Source organism: Sapajus apella, unplaced genomic scaffold (assembly GCF_009761245.1).
Source record: "Sapajus apella isolate SASKATOON/1434 unplaced genomic scaffold, GSC_monkey_1.0 scaffold99, whole genome shotgun sequence".
Classification (NCBI taxonomy): Eukaryota; Metazoa; Chordata; class Mammalia; order Primates; family Cebidae; genus Sapajus; species Sapajus apella.
This window is the reverse complement of record NW_022437039.1, coordinates 895,685-917,671: the sequence shown is the minus strand read 5'-3', so window position 1 is coordinate 917,671 and position 21,987 is coordinate 895,685. Positions and strand designations below refer to the sequence as shown.

The 21,987-nt window shown below is 44.0% G+C and overlaps 1 protein-coding gene and 1 pseudogene across 4 annotated transcripts in view; one reads left to right on the top strand and one right to left on the bottom strand.

Moving 5' to 3' along the window:
- CREBBP (CREB binding protein) overlaps positions 1-21,987 on the top strand; it is a 165,879-nt gene that overhangs the window by 15,618 nt on the left and 128,274 nt on the right. For all 3 annotated transcript variants that reach the window (XM_032257967.1, XM_032257969.1, XM_032257968.1), the window contains exon 2: positions 17,279-17,982. In XM_032257967.1, the coding sequence (XP_032113858.1) occupies positions 17,279-17,982 (704 nt within the window). The remainder of the gene's footprint in view (positions 1-17,278; positions 17,983-21,987) is intronic.
- On the bottom strand, positions 12,073-12,942 carry LOC116536270 (annotated as a pseudogene). The gene has a single exon (XR_004262560.1). The product of XR_004262560.1 is annotated as a 40S ribosomal protein S3a pseudogene (transcript).

Below are 21,987 nucleotides of genomic sequence, written 5' to 3'. Positions count from 1 at the left end.
TCAGAAGAGTAGCTGAGTTCCCTGGCATGGCAGATCCAAGTGAGGGAGAGTGATGGGTACTTAGAAGGGAAGATAAGATTGAGAATCAATAAATAAAGTCAGGATAGAGAGCAAAAATGATGATTAGATTTCTAGTAGGAGTGAAAGAGATTTGCTAATGGTGTGTATAGGGAATTTCTGGAAGGAAGTCTCTAGAACTTGATTTTCATGGTTGAGTTAGGGATGTTTTGGGCTGTTTTTCATTTTATATTCTTGTGCATTTTTTTTTTTTAAACAAAACAAAACTAGCTAGTGCCCTCTTCCAGATTTAATCTGTATTCAGGCAGACACTGTTGTCTCTTCTTAGCTCTCTTCCCCCTTCTTGCTTTTTTCTTCCTTTTTTTTTTTTGAGACGGAGTCTTCCTCTGTCACCCAGGCTGGAGTATAATGGCGCAGTATCAGCTCACTGCAACCTCCACCTCCTGGATTCAAGTGATTCTCCTGCCTTAGCCTCCCAAGTAGCTGGGACTACAGATGCATGCCAGCACACCCAGATAATTTTTGTATTTTTGGTAGAGACGGGGTTTCACTACGTTGGCAGACGGGTCTTGAACCCCTGACCTCATGATTCACCCACCTTGGCCTCCCAAAGCATTGGGATTACGGGCTCGAGCCACCATGCCCGGCCACTTTTTTCTTCTTAACTGAGGTAGCAGTAGTATAGACATGGTTGCATACCTTTATTGTCTTCTTATAGTTGCCTACTATTCCTTTATGTGAACTGTGCCTTAATTGCTTTAATCTTCTCCCCACGGATGGACATTTAGGTGATTTCCAGTCTTGTCTTCTCACAAACAGTGCTTTATGAATAGCCCTGTATAGTTATGTGGACAAGCAAATATATTGAACAGATTCATAGAAATACAATTAGTAGTTAAAAGGCATATGCATTTATAGTTTTGATCATATCAAATTTTCTTCAAGAGCATGTGTGTTGATAGAGTCTTAAAATGTGAAAAGCAGCACATATATTCTCAGTGTAGACATTGCTAGATGTGTTGCTGATATCCACCCCTCCCCAATTTGGAGTCTTGCTCTGTCACCAGGCTGGACTGCAGCGGCGCAGTCTCAGCTCACTGCAACCTCCACATCCTGGGTTCAAGCGATTCTCCCACCTCAGCCTTGCAAGTAGCTGGGACCACCACTCCCAGCTAATTTTTGTGTTTTTGGTAAAGACGAGGTTTTGCTGTGTTGGCCAGGTTGGTCTTGATCTCTTGACCTGTTGATCCCCCTGCCTTGGCCTCCTAGAGTGCTGAGATTACAGCGTAAGGCCCCAGCCCCCGCCCATCATTTTTTTTTTTTTTTTGTTTCTTTCTTTTTTTTTTTTTAAAGACAGTCTTGCTCTGTCACACAGGCTAGAGTACGTTGGCATGATAGTGGCTCACTGCAACCTCCGTCGGGTTCAAGCGATTCTGGTGCCTCAGCTTCCCAAGTAGCTGGTGTTACAGACATGCACAACCATGCCCTGCTAATTTTTTGTATTTTTAGTAGAGGAGGGATTTTGCCATGTGGGCCAGCATGGTCTCGACACCTGACCTCAGGTGATCTGCCCACGTTGGCCTCCCAGTACTGGGATTACAGGCATAAACCACTGTTTTCAGCCACATATATTCTAATTTTTTTTTTTGAGACGAAGTCTTGCTCTGTTGCCAGGTTGCAGTGCAGTGGCGCGATCCCGGCTCACCGCAACCTCCGCTTCCTAGGTTCAAGCGATTCTCCTGCCTCTAGCCTCCTGAGTAGCTGGGACTACAGGTACATGCCACCACTTGCAGCTAATTTTTATATTTTAGTAGAGATGGGGTTTCACCATGTTGTCCTGGATGGTCTCAATTTCTTGACCTCATAATCCTCCCACCTTGGCCTCCCAAAGTGGTGGCATTACAGGTGTGAGCCACCGCGCCCTGCCCATACCACAGATACTCTTTATCAACATAGTCTACAGGCATGCGTCACCATGCCTGGCTAATTTTTGTACTTTTTTTTTTTGTAGAGACCGGCTTTTGCCATGTTGCCCAGGCTAGTATTGAACTCTTGGACACAAGCAATCCACCTCCCTCTGCTTTCCAAAGTGCCGGCATTACAGGCGTGAGCCACCGTGCCCGGTCCTCGTGTACGTTTTTGGATTTAATGCATTCATTTCCTGTTTGTGGCTCTCAAATAGCGCACATGCTTCCATGTGTTGTACATGGACTGGCACTTCCGAGTCTGCTTTCATGTCTGGGATATGATCTTTCCCCCTTTCTCAACTTGGTGTTGCCGCCTGCCAGCTGCATCTCACAGCATTCGGGGCAAAGGACCTGGTCTCTGGATGTTTGTTTGCTTGTTCTTATGATATGGTTGGGGAATATGAGGTGGCTGGGAATCTCGGGTCTGGGGCTGCTTCTACAAGGGCTAGATTCTAGCTCAGCCTCTACATTCCTCCTCCTCCAGGACTGTTCTTGGCTGGAGAATCCTCTCCCTGTAAGCAGGGTGGACAGGCAGCTGACTGTGGCACCTCCCTGGGGTCTGGTGCCCCTCTCAGCTGTGGTGGTAGTAAACAATGAACCCCTTTTTGCTCTCCTGTCCCAGATAATTGGGCTAACGTGCAGGGGCTACTGGGTTATTACTATGGTCTGGTGGCAGCTGGCTGCTGTGACAGCTACCTTCTGTTCACCCTTGTACCCACGCTTCAGGGCTGAGGGAGGCAGCACACAAACCATGCTGAGGAAACAAAATTGTCTTGGCTGTCTGGGAATGGCACTTTCCTGTAACTTCTAAGTGTACCGAATGAAAATAGGAGACTGGCTTCATTTCCAGGATAGTTTAGAGTCCCAGATGACAAAGAACTAGCTTTCTTCCCTTCTTCCCCTTCCCTCCCTCCCCTCTTTCTCTCCCCCTCCCCTCCCTCCTTCCCCTCTTTCTCTCCCCCCTCCCCTCTTTCTCTCCCCCCTCCCCTCTGTCCCCTCTCCCCTCACCCCTCCCCCTTTCTCTCTTCTCCTCCCCCCTCCCCCCTTCCCCTTTCATGGAGTTTCACTCTTGTTACCCAGGCTGGAGTACAATGGTGCCCTCTTGGCTCACCACAACCTCCGCCTCATGGGTTCAAGCCATTCTCCTGCCTCAGCCTCCGGAGTAGCTGGGATTACAGGCATGCACCACCATGCCCAGCTAATTTTGTGTAGAGATGGGGTTACTCTGTGTTGACCAGGCTGGTCTTGAACTCCCGACCTCAGGTGATCTGCCTGCCTTGACTTTACATTATAGGGTGAGCCACTGTGCCCAGCCAACAACTTTCAATAAGGACTGTCTGGGTTTTTTCTTTTGTTTTGTTTTGTTTTTTTGAGACAGAATCTTGTTCTGTTGCTCAGGCAGAAGTGCAATGTTGCGATCTCAGCTCATTGCAGCCTCTGCCTCCCATGTTTGAGCAGTTCTCCAGTGTTAGCCTCCCAGGTAGATGATACTTGTGCCCACCACCATACCTGGCTGATTTTGTAATTTTAGTAGAGACAGGTTTTCACCATGTTGGTCAGGCTGGTCTTGATCTCCTGACCTCAGGTGATCTGCCAACCTGTCCTCCTAAAGTACTGGAATTATAGGCGTGAGCTATGGTGCCCAGCCCAGTCTTGCTTGGGTTCTTTAAATGAAAGGTAAACAGCAACGATTCAGGGAAGCAAGATGTTTTTCGATACCTGATACAGAGTATAGCCGTGAAGTGCATTTGAGAATGAATAAAAAAGTAAAAATTTTATAATCAGTTACACGAACTATGTTTTACCTTTTCCAGGTAGAATTATTCTTGAAAATTGTATTAAGTGCATTTTAATAAATCAGATATTTCCCTTCTGATTTGTATTACAGTTTCTAAGGTTGTGTAATTTTTATTTCAATTAGTTTAACCTAATACCATAGCTTGATTTCTTTCCCCTTACTTCAGACTTTGAAGTTTATGATGTTTCCATATTAAATGTACTTACTAGGCAGATTTCCATCTAAAAAAGAGTCCCCCTGGATGGACCCTTCTGTGACATGAAGCATATTTATCCTGTAATTCAGCTTTCAAATGAGAGGCAGACTCTCAGCAGAACTTTAGAGGGAAAGGAAACAGAAAACACAATTCCAAAGAGTTAGGAATGGAAGGCTGCAAGGCAGGCAGGCAAAGCGGCTGCTCTGCCGTGGGGAGCTTCAAGGGAAAAACTCCAAGGTGGCAGGAGCCCTTCGGTAGGTACGAGTTTGATACATTGGGAAGGGCCTCACTACAGTAGGTATGTGTATCTGATACAGTAGGGAGAACCCCACTAGAATGTCCTGTATGAAAAATGGACTCCTGTGGCCGGTACGGTGGCTTACATCTGTAAACTCAACACTTTGGGAGGCCAAAGTCGGGGGGTCACTTGAGGTCAGGAGTTCAAGACCAGCCTGGCCAACATGGTGAAACCCCATCTCTACTAAAAATATAAAAATTAGCTGGGCATGGTGGCACATGTTGTAGTCACAGGTACTGGGGAGGCTGAGGCAGGAGAATCGCTTCAATCCAAGAGGTGGAAGGTTGCAGTGAGCCAAGATTGCACCACTGCACTCTAGCCTGGTTGACAGAGTGAGACTCCATCTCAAAAAAAAAAAAAAAAGAGAATGGAAAGGATGGACTCCTTGGGGAAGATCATTGTTAATGTCCACCTTTATATCGTTCATTGTACAAAATACAGCATATGACAGGAAAACGAGAAAACTCAAATCCTAGGCTCTAGTATAAATATTAAGTGCTAGTATAATGTTGACGGCTTTAAGACAGTTTGGTTTATTAAACCTTAATTTAATAAGCCGAGATCGTGTCACTGTACTTCAGTCTGGGCAACAGAGCAAGGCTGCCTACCGTAGTGAAGGCCTTCCCACTGCGCTGAACTTGTACCTGCCGAGGGGCCCCTGCCATTTGGAGTTTTTACCTTGATGCTCCCCACAGCAGAGCAGCTAGCTCTGCCTGCCTGCCTTGTTATCTTCCATCCCTGCCTCTTCAGAATTGTCTTTTCTCTGTGTCCTTTCCCTCTAAAGTTCTACTCAGTTTGCCTCTTACTTGAAGTCTTTCCTACTGTTGTTCACTACCTTATTCTACTTGGCTGTAAAATATGACATATGTGTTAATCAATTTAAGTTTGTGACTTCATGTCCATGGGCTGTCTTCCTCAATTAGAGTACAGTCCTCTGGGGAGGCCGAGTTCTATTCTAGTCTCAAATAAACCCAGCCAGTCCTGCACGGAGTGAGGGCCCCTGAGCAGTGACTGCTTTCTTCTACAGGGGAGGAGAGGGAGGGGGCTGCCAGCAGAGCTCTCTGGCTCTTGAGCAGATCAGTGATTCTGAGGAGGGGCAAGACTTGCTCAACGTAAGATTGCTGTTCAGAATGAAGTTCAACCTCATTATTCTGTTCTAATTAGGGGTTGGTATATCTGCATAAAGGAATCCTGAATTAAGGAAGATTTTAGAAGGAGGTTGCCTTAATTATTTCCTAATAGTCATTGTAAAACAAAAAAAGTTAGATGTCTTTTGGGAACTTGTTTAAATGCTTAGATAAAAATTACTTACGATAGCATGAATATTAATAAAACAGCTTTTCTCTTTCCTTCTTCTTTTTTTTTTTTTTTTTTTTTTGGTACGGAGAGTTTTTCCGTTATATTTATTGTATAATCCCAAGAACTTTCAAAGCTAAGTAACCTTTAATTCTACTAGAATTGCCGCAGATCAGCAGGGTTGAGTTTATTGGCAAGTCACTACCATTGATAAGTGATGGCTGTTAAATGCCTGCCCTGTACCAGCCCTGGGGTGCCAGGTTCTTCAGGCTTTGGCTTGATTAGCCCTCATAGCTGCCTTGGGAGATGGGCTTGGGACATGATAATAATGACTTATGTTTTTTGAGACTTTACTGCATGCTAGGCTCAGTGCTAAATGCTATATTGTAAAACATTGTATGATTTAATTCTTTCATCAGTGATCCTGTGAAGCAGGTGCTACTGTCTTTCCATTTAATTTAATTTAACCTATTTCTTTTTTTGAGGTGGAGTTTCCGTCTTGTTGCCCATGTGAGTACAGTGGTGTAATCTCTGCTGACTGCAACTCTGCCTCCTGGGTTGAAACGATTCTCCTGCCTCAGTCTCCAGAGTAGCTAGGATTACTGGCACCTGCCACCACGCCCCGCTAATTTTTGTATTATTGGTAGAGACTGGGGTCCACCATGTTGGCCAGGCTGGTCTCAAACTCCTGACCTCAGGTGATCCACCCGCCTCAGCCTCCCAAAGTCCTGGGGTTACAGGCATGAGCCACTGCACCCAGCTGTCCTTCCGTTTTAGAGCTAAGGAGGAATACACAGGGAGGCAGTGGCTGTGGTGACAGCTGTGATCTGAGACAGGGCTTGGCTGAGTACTCTTCTCACTACACCTGACTGTACTTACTGTGTCCATTGTGTCTAGTTAGTACTGTATCAGGAAACACACCAAGAGCCTAGTGGGCCTCTAGGTCATTTAACAATAATAATAACCCTGTGAATCCTTCCACCACTCTATAGATTTCCTCATCTCTAGATGTGAACTTTTCCAGGATTCTTTGCCCTTGCTGGATGAAGTTTTTTGTATGTAGTTTTTTTTTCCTCAAATTTTGTTTTAACTAACATAAAAATTTTATGTATGTATTTATCATATACAGCGTGATGTTTTGAAATATATATATACATCATAGGTTGGCTAAATTGAGTTGGTTAACATATGTATTACCTCTTGTGTCCAGTGTTAACTTAGAAATTAAAAATTCTTTTTGGAAGTTTTTTGAGGGTAGGTAAATAAAAGTATTTAGCTTTTGAAAAATTGAACAGAAGCATTTTAGTAGTCATGATTATAGCACAATCTGAGGATGTAGGGAAAAATCAACTTTCTTCTGTATTCATTTGCTCCTATACTAAGTGTCTGCAGTCACCATGGAACACTTCTGGGCCCAGATTTGTGGAGGTTCCCCCAGCCACACACATAACACTGAGGAAGTGCTCCGTTATGCAGTGGACACCAGCTGACATGTAGATAGTGTCAGATCCCACAGATGAGGGGTCAGTCCCCAAGACTGCCCACCCCATGTCGTTTCCAAGCCCCAAGTTGTTTTACCTGTGTATTTGACTGGCTATAAATGGGGTTCCTACAGGCTCCTCCTTGGGTTCAGTTAATTTGCTGGTGCCGCTCACAGAGCTCAAGGAAACATGTTTACTGGTTTTTTATTGTATAGGATATTATGTAGGATACCACTGAATATCAGGTGATAGGGCAAGGCATGTGAGAGGGCAATGTAGTTTTTTTGCCCCCTCCGGGTGTGCCACTCTTTAGGAACCTCCATGTGTTCAGCTATCTGGAAGCTCTTATGGAGGCTTCATTACATAGGGATGATTAATTAAATCATTGGCTATTGGAGATCCACTTAAGCTTTAGCATCTCTCCCTTCCCTGAAAATTAAAGATGGACTGAAAGTCCCAGTCCTCTCGTTAGTCATGCCTTGGTCTTCCTTGTGACCAGCTCCCATCTGAAGCAACCTAAGGACTCATAGCATTCAGTCATTTCATGAGCATACAGAAAGATATTACTGGATGGGTGTGGTGGCTCATGCCTGTAATCCTAGCACTTTGTGAGGGTGAGGCAGGTGGATCACCTGAGGTTGGGAGTTCTAGGCCAGACTGACCGATATGGTGAAACTCTGTCTCTACTAAAAATACAAAAAGTTAGCCCAGCATGGTGGTGTACGCCTATAATTCCAGCTACTCAGGAGGCTGAGGCAGGAGAATTGCTTGAACCTGGGAGGTGCAGGCTGTAATGAGCCGAGATTGTGCCACTGCACCCCATCCTGGGCGACAGAGTGAGACTCCATCTCCTAAATAAATAAATAAATAACACTGCTTTGGAGATTCCAAGGATTGTGTGCCGGGAGTTGAATGCCAGGAGACAGGGTAGAAGACCAAATACATATTCACGGTATCACAAAAGTAATGCCAGAAGACAAGCTAAAGAAACTAAGAAAAAAAAAATCTAAAGGAAGGAGACCTTTTTCCCAGGAAATAGGAATGTGAGAGGGAAATTAGAAGTGGGTGGGGAAGAGAAAATATGTGTGGGAGGGAAAGCAGAGAAATATGAACACATCACAAAACAGCATCTGAACTCTTACATGCTTATTTCTCACGCTACTGTTGCTCATTCTATATTATGCCATTTAATCTATGTATCAGTTCTAGGGTTGAAGTTCATTGATGCTGAGTTTGTAGCCACAGAGTGAAATATACTTGGGCGATCCTTTAAAGGGTAAAGAAGGCAGTAGGAAAAAGGCATAAAGAGAAAGATGAGTCAGTGTAATATTTCTGAAGAATTCATTATTGTTTGTTTTCAGCAAGTAGTGGTAAACATTAAGATTACTGCTTTATATCTTCGACTAGACAAGCAGCTTGTTCATATTGTGTATCCTCTAATTTGTGCACTCATTCAGCACATGGGTTTATTGAGTGCCTAGTACATACAAAGCATTTTATGCTAGGCACTGAGTAGATAGTACTGAGCAAGACAGGATCCGTGATTTCAGGGAGCTTATAGCCTCATGTGTTATTATGTGAAGTTGTTATCATAATTGTAACTCATGTCTGTAGGACATAAAAGAGTTCATATTTCCAGGAGAGGGTGTGATAAACCAGTCCTATCAATATAGATAATTTGGGGCTTGAAGTTGAAATCAGAGAAAAAAATAGGGTATTATGAAAGGGGAGACTGTAGAAAACATGAAGAAAGGTGTGTTCTGTGGACACTTTGGCTGATGTTTTTGAAATTTTTTTCAAATGAGACTGTTTTCAAATGTTATTGGGTGTACAGATTGATTTAGCCACCCACCTGGTGTTTGATTCTAGTAGTTCATTCCTTGCATTTCTGATCATGATTTTTAAGGATGGATCCTGGAACACATGTGGGTACCGTTTGTCTTCAGTGTTTAGGAGTGATCCCCACCTAACAGTCTGTGTGCAGACCACTGGCTTAGGTTTCCTAGTATAGAAGTGAATGTCCTCTTTACCTTGCTTGGTAAACAGCTTGCCTTTCCTGAGGCTGGTTGAGTTTGGCTGTGACTTTCTCCTTCTTAAGTCCCTGCTATTTTCCTAATTCCTCACTGGGTCTCCCCAGCCTTGTAAGAGTGTGATAGAAATGGTGAAGTGTGTAGCCTCTTTTTTCTTTTATTTCAGCTTAATGAAAGGGGTCACCTCCTAGTTGGCAGCCAGGAAGCTCCAAAAGAGGAAATTCCTGTCCCTAGCTATGGAAGTGTGACAGGCAGTGTTTGCTGTTTGACATCAGCTGAGGAAGTCTCCCTTGAGACACAGATGCCCTGGGTGCAGGGTGCCCACAGCTTCCCTGCAGCCTTTGCTTTGCATTCTCCTGAGTCCCCTGGTGATGAAGAGAACTTACCTGGGACTGGAAGTGGTCGCTGTCAATCCTGAACCTTAGGAACTTCCTATGATTCAGATTGTTCTTGCTCAACCCATGTGTTGGGACACTGGTGTGTAGAAAGCAAAGCTGTACCGTGTTGCAATATCCTGGCCTGCCTCCTTCACTCCCCTTTGTCAGTTTTTTTTTTTTTTAACTAGGGAATATGGAAATGTGGTGACAGTGGTAAACAAAAGGGTGATGGTATGGTTATGTGTGCACCCCGTCTTGCCCTTTTTTTTTTTTTTTGAGATGGAGTCTTGCTCTGTCGCCCAGGCTGGAGTGCAGTGGCGTGATCTTGGCTCACTATAACCCCTGCCTCCGTTGTTCAAGTGATTCTCCTGCCTCAGCCTCCCTAGAAGCTGGGACTGCAGGCGCCCACCACGACACACAGCTTATTTCTGTATTTTTAGTAGAGATGGGGTTTCACCATATTGGCCAGGCTCGTCTCGAGCTCCTGATCTTGTGATCCGCCCTTCTCAGCCTCCCAAAATGCTGGGATTATAGGTGTGAGCCACTGTGCCTCTGCCCCATCTTGTCTTTTTAAAAAGCCACACCTATATATTTGGCTTTAAACATACTCATATGTGTTTGGACTGGTGAATTACAGAAGAAGAATTAGTCAACCCTTCCTTCACTCAAACAGCTGGTAGATGTATTTGGACTGAAATAGGATGAAATAGTAGTCATAGTGGTCCAAGTATAGCAGACCAGTGAAAAACAAAAACAGTAGCCTAGGACAGAAGCCCTGCTTACAACTTTGAAACTTGCCTGTGAATTTGATAAGATCTGGAATAAACTACAAATGAAAACTGATAGCTCTTGAGAGTGGCAGGATGATGGGTGAATTTTTTTAGGTAAGAAATTTTTGGAGTAAAATTATTCTGCAAGATATAATAAGATAACCACTGTCTATGGCCCAAGGTGCCACAGTTCAACTTCTTCCATGTAACTCTGGGGTGCTGGTACCCTTGTTTTTTAGGTGAGGGTATGAAGATGCAGGGATGAAGCAGTTTACCCAAGTATGCAGGATTTGAACTTCTTTGCTCAGCTTCCAGGTGTCCTGTTCATTGGCCCACAGTGAGGCCAGGCCCTGCTGGGTTTAAGTGACTGTGCTCTGAGTGTGTCTGCTGTTCTGTGGCCTGGTCTGCCTCTCCTGGAAAGAGTGCTTACGGATGTTTGAAATAGCCAGTTAGGTCACCTTTTGCAGATTTTTCCAAACATAAATATAAAATATTTGGCACTTGTTTGCTTCTGATTTACGGTGCTTGCTTGACATGGTCTCTTCATTCTCACCCTGGACGAAAAGGAAGGAAAGCTGATCTCTAATGTAATGACTCCACTTCCTGGATTAGATGAATTTTCTTTTTCATGAAACACTGCATTTTTAAAAGTAGTTATTTTGGGCCACCAGTGGTTCATGCCTGTAATCCCAATGCTTTGGGAGACCAAGGTGGGAATATTTCTTGAGGCTTGGAATTTGAGATTAGCCTGGGCAACATAGCAAGACCCCATCTCTAAAATTGTAATTAGCTGGCAAGCCTGGGAAACCTGGTGAAACCCTGTATCTACAAAACAGTACAAAAATTAGCTGGATGTGTTGGTGCGCACCTGTGGTCCCAGCTACTGGAAGCTGAGGTTGGAGGATTGCTTGAGCCTGGGAGACAGAGGCTGCAGTGAGCCTGCAACTCCACTGCGCTCCAGCCTGGGCAGCAGAGCGAGACCCTGTCAAAATAATTAATTAGTTTAAAATAAAACAAAAAATGAACTGTGTGTGGTGAGGCACACCTGTGGTCCCAGCTATAGGGGGTTGAAGCGGGAGAATTGGTTGAGTCAAGAAGTTCAAGGTTACAGTGAGCTGTGACTGTGCTATTGCACTCCAGCCTGGGTGATGGATCAAGACCCTCTCTCTAAAAAATTGAATAAAAAAGAAAAAGTTGTTATTAGGGGGGTATATATTTTATATTTTCTTTTTATTTGTAGTTGACATGTAATAATTGTATATATTAATGAGGTACAGAATATTTTGCAACATGCATTCATTGTGTAATGAGCAAATCAGGGCAATTAGGATATCTACCACCTCAAACATTTGTCATTTGGGTTGGACACAAATATTTATGAAGGAGTACTGAGTATAAGTGTGTGTGCAGTAGGACAAAGCCTGAAGGGCAGGTTATGATAGAGAGGGTTTTTTAATAAAATCTTACATTGTACAGTCTTTGTACCTGGACACCTTAGTGAATCTCCAAATTTAGGATACCACAATAGCATAAAAGCTTTGGATTGGGACCTTCAGAAGCATGCTGAGACGTAGTTTACCAGTTTCAGGCCCTGTGTCCTCATGGAGCTGTCTGCTATAGCCAGGATCAGATTCTTGTTCTTCGGAATGACATGTCCTGTAACCATGAGGAGGTACTCCAAATTGAAGGACTTTCTCTTTATTTGTTTATTTATTTATTTTTAAATAAAGATGGGTTTTCACCATAATAACCAGGCTGGTTTTGAACTCCTGACCTCAGGTGATCCACCCACCTCGGCCTCCCAGAGTGCTAGGATTACAGGCGTGAGCCACCACGCCCGACCACAAATAAGACTTTTTATTTGCCACTATTATAAGTCTGAACTTTAAACAGATTCTCGGACTGGTGGTTCATATCCATAAGCTCGTTCAACTTTAGCACCTGTCTCATCCCCAGTGGCTTTTCCAGAATTACTGCCTTCACCATGAAGCTCCATGAGTTTTCCCAATTCAAACTTGGGCTTCTTCAGCATTTTTACTTTTCTAACGAAGACATCATGGAGAGGATAAATAGATTGGCAAGCCTTTTCTATGTCTTTTCCATTGCTGTCTGGAATCAGTTTATTGGCCATTTCTTTCAAGTCATTTGTCTGCACCTCTCAGGTCATGATTTCCATCATCTTCTTCCGGATTTGGCGGACCTGTTCGTGCTGAGCATAAGAGGTCTTCCGTATCTGATGGTTGCGTTTTTTAGTAAAACCAACACAGAACAGACGAAGCAAGTAACCATCGGTAGCCTTGACATCAACATGAGCTTCAATCATTGTCTGCCATTTTTTGACCATGGAACACATTTTGTCACGGGTAAGATCCATGCCATGGAAGTTAGTCAGGCAGTTTTTGCCCTGAACATATTCAGTAATCAGCTTGAATTTTCTAAATGCAACTTCATCATTCTGCAAATCAGCAAGACTAACTTCAAACACTCGACCCTTGAGGCCATCAGATGCAATTTTGGTTCCTTGGGTCCTGGTGACTAGCGTCTTTCCAGTATTTCTTATATTGAACATAGCAGGTGCTTTCACATCATACCAATCTTTCTTAGAAAATGGATCAACCACTTTCTTCTTGGCTCCCTTTTTCCCGCCTTTTGTAAGGCGCTTATTCTTGCCAACCGCCATGGTGCTGCTCAGAGAGCCAAAAGGCTGAAGGACCTTCTATAAAACAACTGACCTCCATTCTTCAAAAACCTCAGTTATGGCTGTGCGCAGTGGTTCATGCCTGTAACCCCAGCACTTTGGGATGCCTAAGCGGGCTTATCACCTGAGGTCAGGAGTTCGAGACCAGCCTGCGCAACATGGAGAAACCCGTCTCTACTAAAAATACAAAAATTAGCTGGGTGTTACCGGTAACATATGACTGTAATCCCAGCTACTCGGAGGCTGAGGCAGGAGAATTGCTTGAACCCGGGAGTCAAAGGTTGCAGTGAGCTGAGATCCCACTGCTGCACTCCATCTAGCCTGGGTGACAGAGCAAGGCGCTGTCTCAAAAAATAAAAGTACGTTATAAAAGACAAAGGGCAGGGAACTTTTAAACCTTTTTCGATTAAGCAAGGCTACAGAGACATGACAATTAAATGCACCGTGATCCTGAATTACATCTTGGATTTTTTAATCTCGTGGTTACAGGACATGTAATTTTGAAGAGACAGATGTGATAAAGGGCATTATTGGGACAACCAAAAAATTTGAATAAGGACAATGTATTTTGTGTCAATGTTACATTTCCTGAGTTGCACATGCATACTGTGATTATGTAAGAGGATGTTCTTAGGAGATACCTACTGAAGTATTTAGGAGGATAGTGTGATACTGTCTGCAACTTAGTCTCAGTTTTTCTGTAAAAACTGTTGCATGTGCACATTCCTCGAATCACATCTTATTCCTTATAGACAGGTAGGAAGATAAAAGTGTGTATTAGACGTGGTTTTCTAGGGCGACAAGAGGGACTGACTGGTCAATTCTGCAGGGGCAGCACAAAGAAATTTTTCATATTTGCTGTGTTTAACCTGAGTGGGGATTGAGGCGAGTTTTAGAACAAGAGAGAGAGATTCAAGAAGAAAGTTTCCCAATGCATGTGACAGCTCTCAGTGTTGTGGTTGGAAAGTAGGGGTCATCCGGTGTTGTCCTGTAAAGGAAGGCCAAGAAGATAGCCTTGCATGCCATGCAGAGGTGTTTGAACTTCTTCCATAGACATGATAGGTCTGTTAGGATGCTTTCAGCTGCAGTTGCATTGAACTCCAGCTGAAATGGCTTAAATGATAGCAAGTGTGTTTTCTCACATAACATGAAGTTCGAAGGTGGGGAGGTACCAGGGTTGCATCACTCAGCAGTTCAGAGATGATCTCCCTATTCCAGGTGTTTTGTGTTTTTGGCTGCAGCCATTCTTAGTGTGCTAGCGGTGTCTGCTCTCCTGGCTACAGGGTGTTTGTTACCCGTCCACGATGAGATCTAGTGAAGAGGAGGAAGAGATTTCTTTCTGAGCATTCCTACTATGAGGCAGGAACACCTTTACACAGTGATCCTGGTTCAGTGTACCTTCAGATTCCCTTAGCTGAAATTGTGTTACTTGCAAAGGGGAACGTGATCATGGTGGTTGGCTTATCTGGTCACTCTCTTTCTTGCGGCCAGGGAAGGTATTGCCCTTCCTCAGAGGAACCTCCCAGGCAGCCACCTCAGATCATGTGGGTGTTGCCAGCAGCATGGGGTCAGGCATATTGGTTAAGCAGACATTAGGGTCTGCCACCATGCAGAAAAAAAGGCTTTAATTTTTTATTGTCTTTTCTTTTTGAGCCTAGTTTTGCTCTCACTGCCCAGGCTGGAGTGCAATGGCGAAATCTCAGCTCACCGCCACCTCCACCTCCTGGGTTAAAGTGATCCTCCTGCCTCAGCCTCCCGAGTAGCTGGGATTACAGCCATGTACCACCACGCCCAGCTAATTTTGCATTTTTAGGAGAGACAGGGTTTTTCTGTGTTGGTCAGGCTGGTCTCAGATTCCCAACCTCAGGTGATCTTTGCATCTTGGCCTCCCAAAGTGCTAGGATTATAAGTATGAGCCACTGCACCCAGCAGGTTTTAGTTTTCTTTTCTTTCTTTTTTTCTTTCTTTTTTTTAGAGGCAGAGATTTGCTCTTTCGTCCAGGCTAGAGTGAAGTGGTGCAGTCTCCACTCACTGCAACCTCTGCCCCACCCCCCCAGGTTCAAGCGATTCTCCTGCCTCAGCCTCCTGAGTAGCTGGGATTACAGGCACATGCCACCACACACAGCTAATTTTTTTTATTTTTAGTAGAGACAGGGTTTCACCATGTTGGCTAGGCTGGTCCTGAACTCTTGACCTCAGGTGATCCACCTGCCTTAGCCTCACAGAGTGCTGGGATTACAGGCATGAGCCACCAAGGCTGGCCACCAGGTTTTAGTTTCCTAAAGGTAGGTGTGTTAAGTTAAAAAAATTTGCATGGGCCGGGCGCGGTGGCTCAAGCCTGTAATCCCAGCACTGTGGGAGGCCGAGGCGGGTGGATCACGAGGTCAAGAGATCGAGACCATCCTGGTCAACATGGTGAAACCCCGTCTCTACTAAAACTACAAAAAATTAGCTGGGCATGGTGACGCGTGCCTGTAATCCCAGTGGCTCAGGAGGCTGGGGAAGGAGAATTGCCTGAACCCAGGAGGCGGAGGTTGCGGTGAGCCGAGATCGCGCCATTGCACTCCAGCCTGGGTAACAAGAGCGAAACTCCGTCTCAAAAAAAAAAAAAAAATTGCATGTACCCCTTGCGCTACCATGTCACTGGTGTGACTGTGCATTTTGGCCTGTGTCTTTCTAGCTGTTGCTTGTATCCACATACTTTAATTAGTTCTGCTCTTACCCTGGGTGCCATTTTGCCTACATTTTCAATTTGCTTGCTTTTCCATAATATGCACACATTTTCCTATATTTCCATTGTCATAATTATTTAATGAGTGTATGGTGTTTTATTTTTATTTACTTATTTATTTTTGAGACAGAGTGCAGTGGCGATATCTCTGCTTACGGCAACCTCTGCCTCCAGGGTTCAAGCGATTCTCCTGCCTCTGCCTCTGTCCTGAGTAGCTGCAATTCCAGGTGCCCCCACCACACCCAGCTAATTTTTGTATTTTTAGTAGAGACAAAGTTTTGCCATGGTAGCCACACTGGTCTCAAGCTCCTGACCTCACGTGGTCTGCCCACTTTGGCCTCCCAGAGTGCTTGGATTACTTTTTTTTTGGATGCTATGGATAATACTAAAATGAATATATTTCTACATATCTTTTCCTTTGCACATACATGAATAGCCTGACTGTCGTGGTTTAGAGTGTGTGGGAGATGAGAGGGTAGAGATGACATGTGTAGACCACAGTTCAGAGAAAAGTTACTTTGAAAGGGGCCAGAAAAAGGGGTTGTTCTAGTTCCCATTTGTTTCCTGATCAGGAAGGATGGTCTGTTTTGTTGAGTGTTCTATCTCCTTTTGAGGTAGTGATCTGCTTAACTCCTTTGTCCGTTTATACTCGGAACTCGGTGTACTTCTCAGCTTCCTGTGTGATTGACATTTACCCCTTTCATAGAATTCAAATACTTTTAGGCTCTTATTGTCTTTTATTTTCAACTCTTTGTAGTTTCTGTGTATGTCTTTATTATCATTTCCTGCAGCTTCGGCACTTTAAGAAATCACTGATTTCATTTTGTGTTAAAGCTAGTTTTGTTGTTGTTTTGGTATTTTAACTTTCAAGTAATGTTCAAGTAATGCAATTAAGATTGGGCTTTACTGTCCCCAAATTGGTTGTCTAAGTCAATGCTCAGTTACTTCTTTGCACACATAGATTCTTAAAAGCGTTTTTTTTTTTTTTTGAGACGGGGTTTCGCTCTTGTTACCCAGGCTGGAGTGCAATGGCGCGATCTCGGCTCACCGCAACCTCCGCCTCCTGGGTTCAGGCAATTCTCCTGCCTCAGCCTCCTGAGTACCTGGGATTACAGGCACGCACCACCATGCCCAGCTAATGTTTTGTATTTTTAGTAGAGATGGCGTTTCACCGTGTTGACCAGGATAGTCTCGATCTCTTGACCTCGTGATCCACCCCCTCGGCCTCCCAAAGTGCTGGGATTACAGGCTTGAGCCACCACGCCCGGCCTTAAAAGCATTTTAAAATTACAATTCATTGAATTTTGGGGCTGCTTCTTGTTTTATTTTACTTTATTTTCTGAGTTTGCCCTCACATGACAGTATTTAATTATTGTTTTAGAATATGATAAATCTAGTAGGGCTGTCCTTCTCATCTCTGTTTAACTTTTCTGTTTTCAGAATTTGAAGGATATTTTTTCTTTTCCCAAACAAACTTGCAAATCATTTTGACATGACTCTTAAGACATGCTAGTGTTCCATGCTGAATGCCCCATTAGGTTAAGATCGTAGAAACAGGGCAGTTGGAGAGCTGTTAAGTTTGCTTAGTTTCTCATTTCCATTTCTGCTTAATTTCTAGATTTTGGATCATTGTTTGACTTGGAAAATGATCTTCCTGATGAGCTGATACCCAATGGAGGAGAATTAGGCCTTTTAACCAGTGGGAACCTTGTTCCAGATGCTGCTTCCAAACATAAACAACTGTCGGAGCTTCTACGAGGAGGCAGCAGCTCTAGTATCAACCCAGGAATAGGAAATGTGAGCGCCAGCAGCCCCGTGCAGCAGGGCTTGGGTGGCCAGGCTCAAGGGCAGCCGAACAGTGCGAACATGGCCAGCCTCGGTGCCATGGGCAAGAGTCCTCTGAGCCAGGGAGATTCTTCAGCCCCCAGCCTGCCAAAACAGGCAGCCAGCACCTCTGGGCCCACCCCCCCTGCCTCCCAGGCACTGAATCCTCAAGCACAAAAGCTGGCGACTAGCAGCCCTACCACGTCACAGACCGGACCTGGTATCTGCATGAATGCCAACTTTAACCAGACCCACCCAGGCCTCCTCAATAGTAACTCTGGCCATAGCTTAATGAATCAGGCTTCTCAAGGACAGGCGCAAGTCATGAATGGATCTCTTGGGGCTGCTGGCAGAGGAAGGGGAGCTGGAATGCCATACCCTACTCCAGCCATGCAGGGGGCCACGAGCAGCGTGCTGGCTGAGACTCTAACGCAGGTTTCCCCGCAAATGGCCGGCCACGCAGGACTGAACACCGCACAGGCAGGAGGCATGGCCAAGGTAAGTGAGCTGAAGTGCTTTCAATAATACTTCCTACCTAACCGCGGTCTATCCCTGCGAGTAAAGCGTAAAATGGGTCCTGTGCCACTCATGCTTGGAAGAGACGGATTTCTTTCTAGGATAGGGATCTCTGCCCCATTTCTGTCTTTAAAATGAGAATTCTTAAAGAAGTAGGATAGCTTGCAGGTCAGGCAATTGGAAAAATACAGGGCTTTCCTTTGGAGGGATTGCCAGTTTTCAGCCTCTGAGGAAAGCGTATGGAGGTATGAATGAACACATGGCTGAAAGAGGCCACTTTTTTTGGAATCGGCTTTGGAGTGCATCAGTGAACCTGATAAAGGTTTCGTCCTGCCTCTCTACTGCCCACTGATGAGGTGCTTGCTGGTCTGCGTGCTCCTCTATAGCCACTCAGTGAAGTGTCTGTTGTCAGTCTCCATTTCACTGATGGAGAAAGCTGTGTTCCAAGGTGGTCATCTCACCCTCTGACATGTTATCAAGGAAGAGGTGGCAGAGCCCAGGAGAAGTACAGGCATTCGGGTCCCAGAGGAAACACCAGTGTAGTGGTTCTTGAAGTGGGCTCCTCCTGGACCATCAGCAACAGCAGCAGCAGCAGCAGCATCCCCTAGGAGCGTGCTAGATACGCAGACTTCTTTATTGACTCAGAAACTGGGAGTTGGGCCCAGCGCTCTGGGCTTTAAGAAGCATTCAAATGGATGCTGGACATGGTGGGTCACGCCTGTGATCCCAACACTTTGGGAGGCTGAGGCGGGTGAATAGCTCAAGTCCAGGAGTTCAAGACCAGCCTGGGCAACATGGTGAAACCCTGTCTCTTTAAAAAGAAAAGAAGAAGAAAGGTGGTTTCAAGCTGGCCCCCGCCACCCACCTAAGTCAAGAGCTCTGCTAGGGAAAGGCCTGGACTGGGGTTTGCAGCCACCAGCCTTGTAGTTGCCTTCTAGAGTAGAAACTAACTTGGTGAAGGGGGAAGGCAAATGCCTAGATAGATGTTACAGCTTGAAAAGCCCAGGGGTGACAGGGAGGAGCATAGCGAAGCATAGACAAGGAAGCGCCGCCTATTCCCACTGAAGTGACAAACACTGTAGACGGTCTGCTGCCCCAAGCTTCTCAACGGCAGCTACCAGGCACGTTTTCAGGCAGTGGAATTTTGCACATCCCAGAACAGAAAATCAGTTTGGGCTGTTTGGATTTGATTAGTGCCAAGTCGGGGTGAGGGAGAAATAAGAGTAGAACACAGTTTCCCCACAAGGTTGATGAGAGTGTTGGGTGATGGATCTGAAACCCTGTGACTGTTGTAAACAATGAGAGGATTTTTTTTTTTAACTTCAGAAAAGAGGATGAAGTAATTCTCAATGTTTAAATTGTATTTGTATCTTTTGAAATGTTAGTAGAGGGGAATGTTAACTTAAATTTTACTTGTACCTGGCATTTGAAGAAGAGTCTGTATGAATGTGATTTAGAGTTGATTGAGAAGGAACTTCTCATGGGTTTACGGTTACTGGATAGATTGATAATTGTTCCTATTCCTAATTCATTCATCACTCTACTCCTTAATGCCCATTTAAAAAATTCCTTCTATTTTGGAGAGTTTAAATCATATGAAGTCGACATAATAGTATAAAACAATGATCTCCGAAACTTTTTTTTAATCTCGAGATTCGTGAATAACCTTAACAATTACTGAGGACGCCAAAGAGATTTCCTTAACATATGCAGTATACCTCTCAGTATTTACCATATTAAATAGTAAAACAGAATTTTGAAACTTATGTCATTATCTTCTAGCACAGTGGCATCACACGTCACAAAGCAACTAGAAAACTAGATCCACTGTGTTATTGTGAGAGAATGAGTGAAAAGGTAAATAATGTCTTAGTATGTTATGGAAATAGTTTTGACGTCATGGTCTTCTGAAAGGTCTGGGACCATGCACTGTACTTCAAGAGCTTTTGATAACATGCATGTAGAAGTTAGGCTTTGTAGATCTAAAGACAAGGTCTTTATCACATGTTAATAAATTTAGGTCCACCATGGTGGCTCATGCTTGTAATCCCAGCACTTTGGGAGGCTGAAAGTGGGTGGATCACCTGAGGTCGGGAGTTTTGAGACCAGCCTGACCAACATGGAGAAACACCGTCTCTACTAAAAATACAAAATTAACCAGGTGTGGTGGTACATGCCTGTAATTCCAGCTACTTGGGAAGCTGAGGACAGAGAATTGCTTGAACCCAGGAGGCAGAGGTTGCGGTGAGCCAAGATCACACCATTGTACTCAGTCTGGACAACAAGAGTGACACTCTGTCTCTAAAATAAATAAATACATACATACACACACACACAAATTTAACAGTAACTTCATGTCATCCAGTGTCTACAGAAGAGTCGCTTTTCCAGTGGCCTCATATGTTGTAATTCGTTGGGGTTTTTTTTTTTTGTTTGGTTGGTTTTTTCTTTTCTTTTTTTTATTTTTTATTTTTTATTTTTTTGAAATGGAGTCTCTTTTTATCAGGCTGGAGTACAGTGGCACAACCTTGGCTCACTGTAACCTCTGCTTCCTGGGTTCAAGCGATTCTCCTGCCTCAGCCTCCCGAGTAGCTGGGACTACAGGTGCGTGACCACACCCTGATTTTTGTATTTTCAGTAGAGACAGAGTTTCACCATGTTGACCAGGATGGTCTCGATGTCTTGACCTCGTGATCTACCTGCCTCAGCCTCCCAAAGTGCTGGGATTACAGGTGTGAGCCACTGCACCTGGCTTGTGATTTTTTTTTTTTTTTTATAGATTTTTACTCAAAATCTACATTTCATTCAGTTGATATGCCTCCTAAGAATCTGTTAAAGAATCTGATAGTCTGTAGGAACCTTACAATTTATTAAAGAATCTTGTTTTAGTTGTTGTCTGCTATTCATCCTGGGGAGTGTCTTCCAGAGGTTATGCTTTGCTGATAACGCCTGTAACAGTGTATGCTCCTCTGTCCGCTCAGACTTTTCATTCCATCCTGGGGTTCCTTTATGCTGAGTGGTCTTTCTTTCAAACAGCAGCTTCTGGATGTCACTGTTTGGAAAGTGAGCCTTGTTGGCGTGTTGGGGATAATCATCTGTTTCCTATAAGTATCTCAAAGCAGCCCACTGAAGGTGGGTAGAGTGCATTTTTGAAAGATGTGTCATGGCCTTGCGGTGGAATCAAAGACCAAGTAGTGGTTGGCAAAAAGAGCAAGAGATAAGCCCATTTTTAGACCGTTCCCTCTCTAGAACCTGACAATAGCAGAGCCAACTAGATTTTAAAATACACAGACAAGATGCTTTTTTAAAAAGTTAATTTGTTTTAAGAATTACTACACTGGAAGTACATCCTATGAAATAATTCAAATAGGAAAAAAGCAGCACCCTCCTTACAGATTTAAAATACATAAGGAAACCAGACTACATAAGCACCATGCTGTTTTACTTGATAGTGTACCTTAGATGGCTTTCTGTGACACTGCCCAGAGATTGTTTTTTCTTACTGATAACACAGTATTCCATTATATGATACATCATAAGTTATTGATGTGATCTTCTGAGGATGAATATTTGGATTATTCTGACTTTTCATAAGGTATTTTACTGATTGTTCATAATCTTTGTCCATTTTTCTCTTGAATTGTTTCCCATTTTTTCTTGTTAATTTATATTCTTAAGTCTCTTAATACATGTTTTCTCCTTTGTTATTTGCCATAGTCTCTTTTTTCAGGAATATGGTCACATAGGTTTACAATATGTTTTTACCAAATGTACGTTTTCTGTTTTGTTTTGTTTTGAGCTGGAGTTTCGCTCTTTTTGCCCAGGCAGGAGTGCAATGGTGCGATTTCAGCTCACTGCAACCTCCGCCTCCCAGGTTCAAGCCATTCTCCTGCCCCAGCCTCCCAAGTAGCTGGGATTACAGGCATGCGCCACCGTGCCCAGCTATTTTTTTTTTTTTTTTTTTTTTTTTTTTTTTTTTTTTTTTTT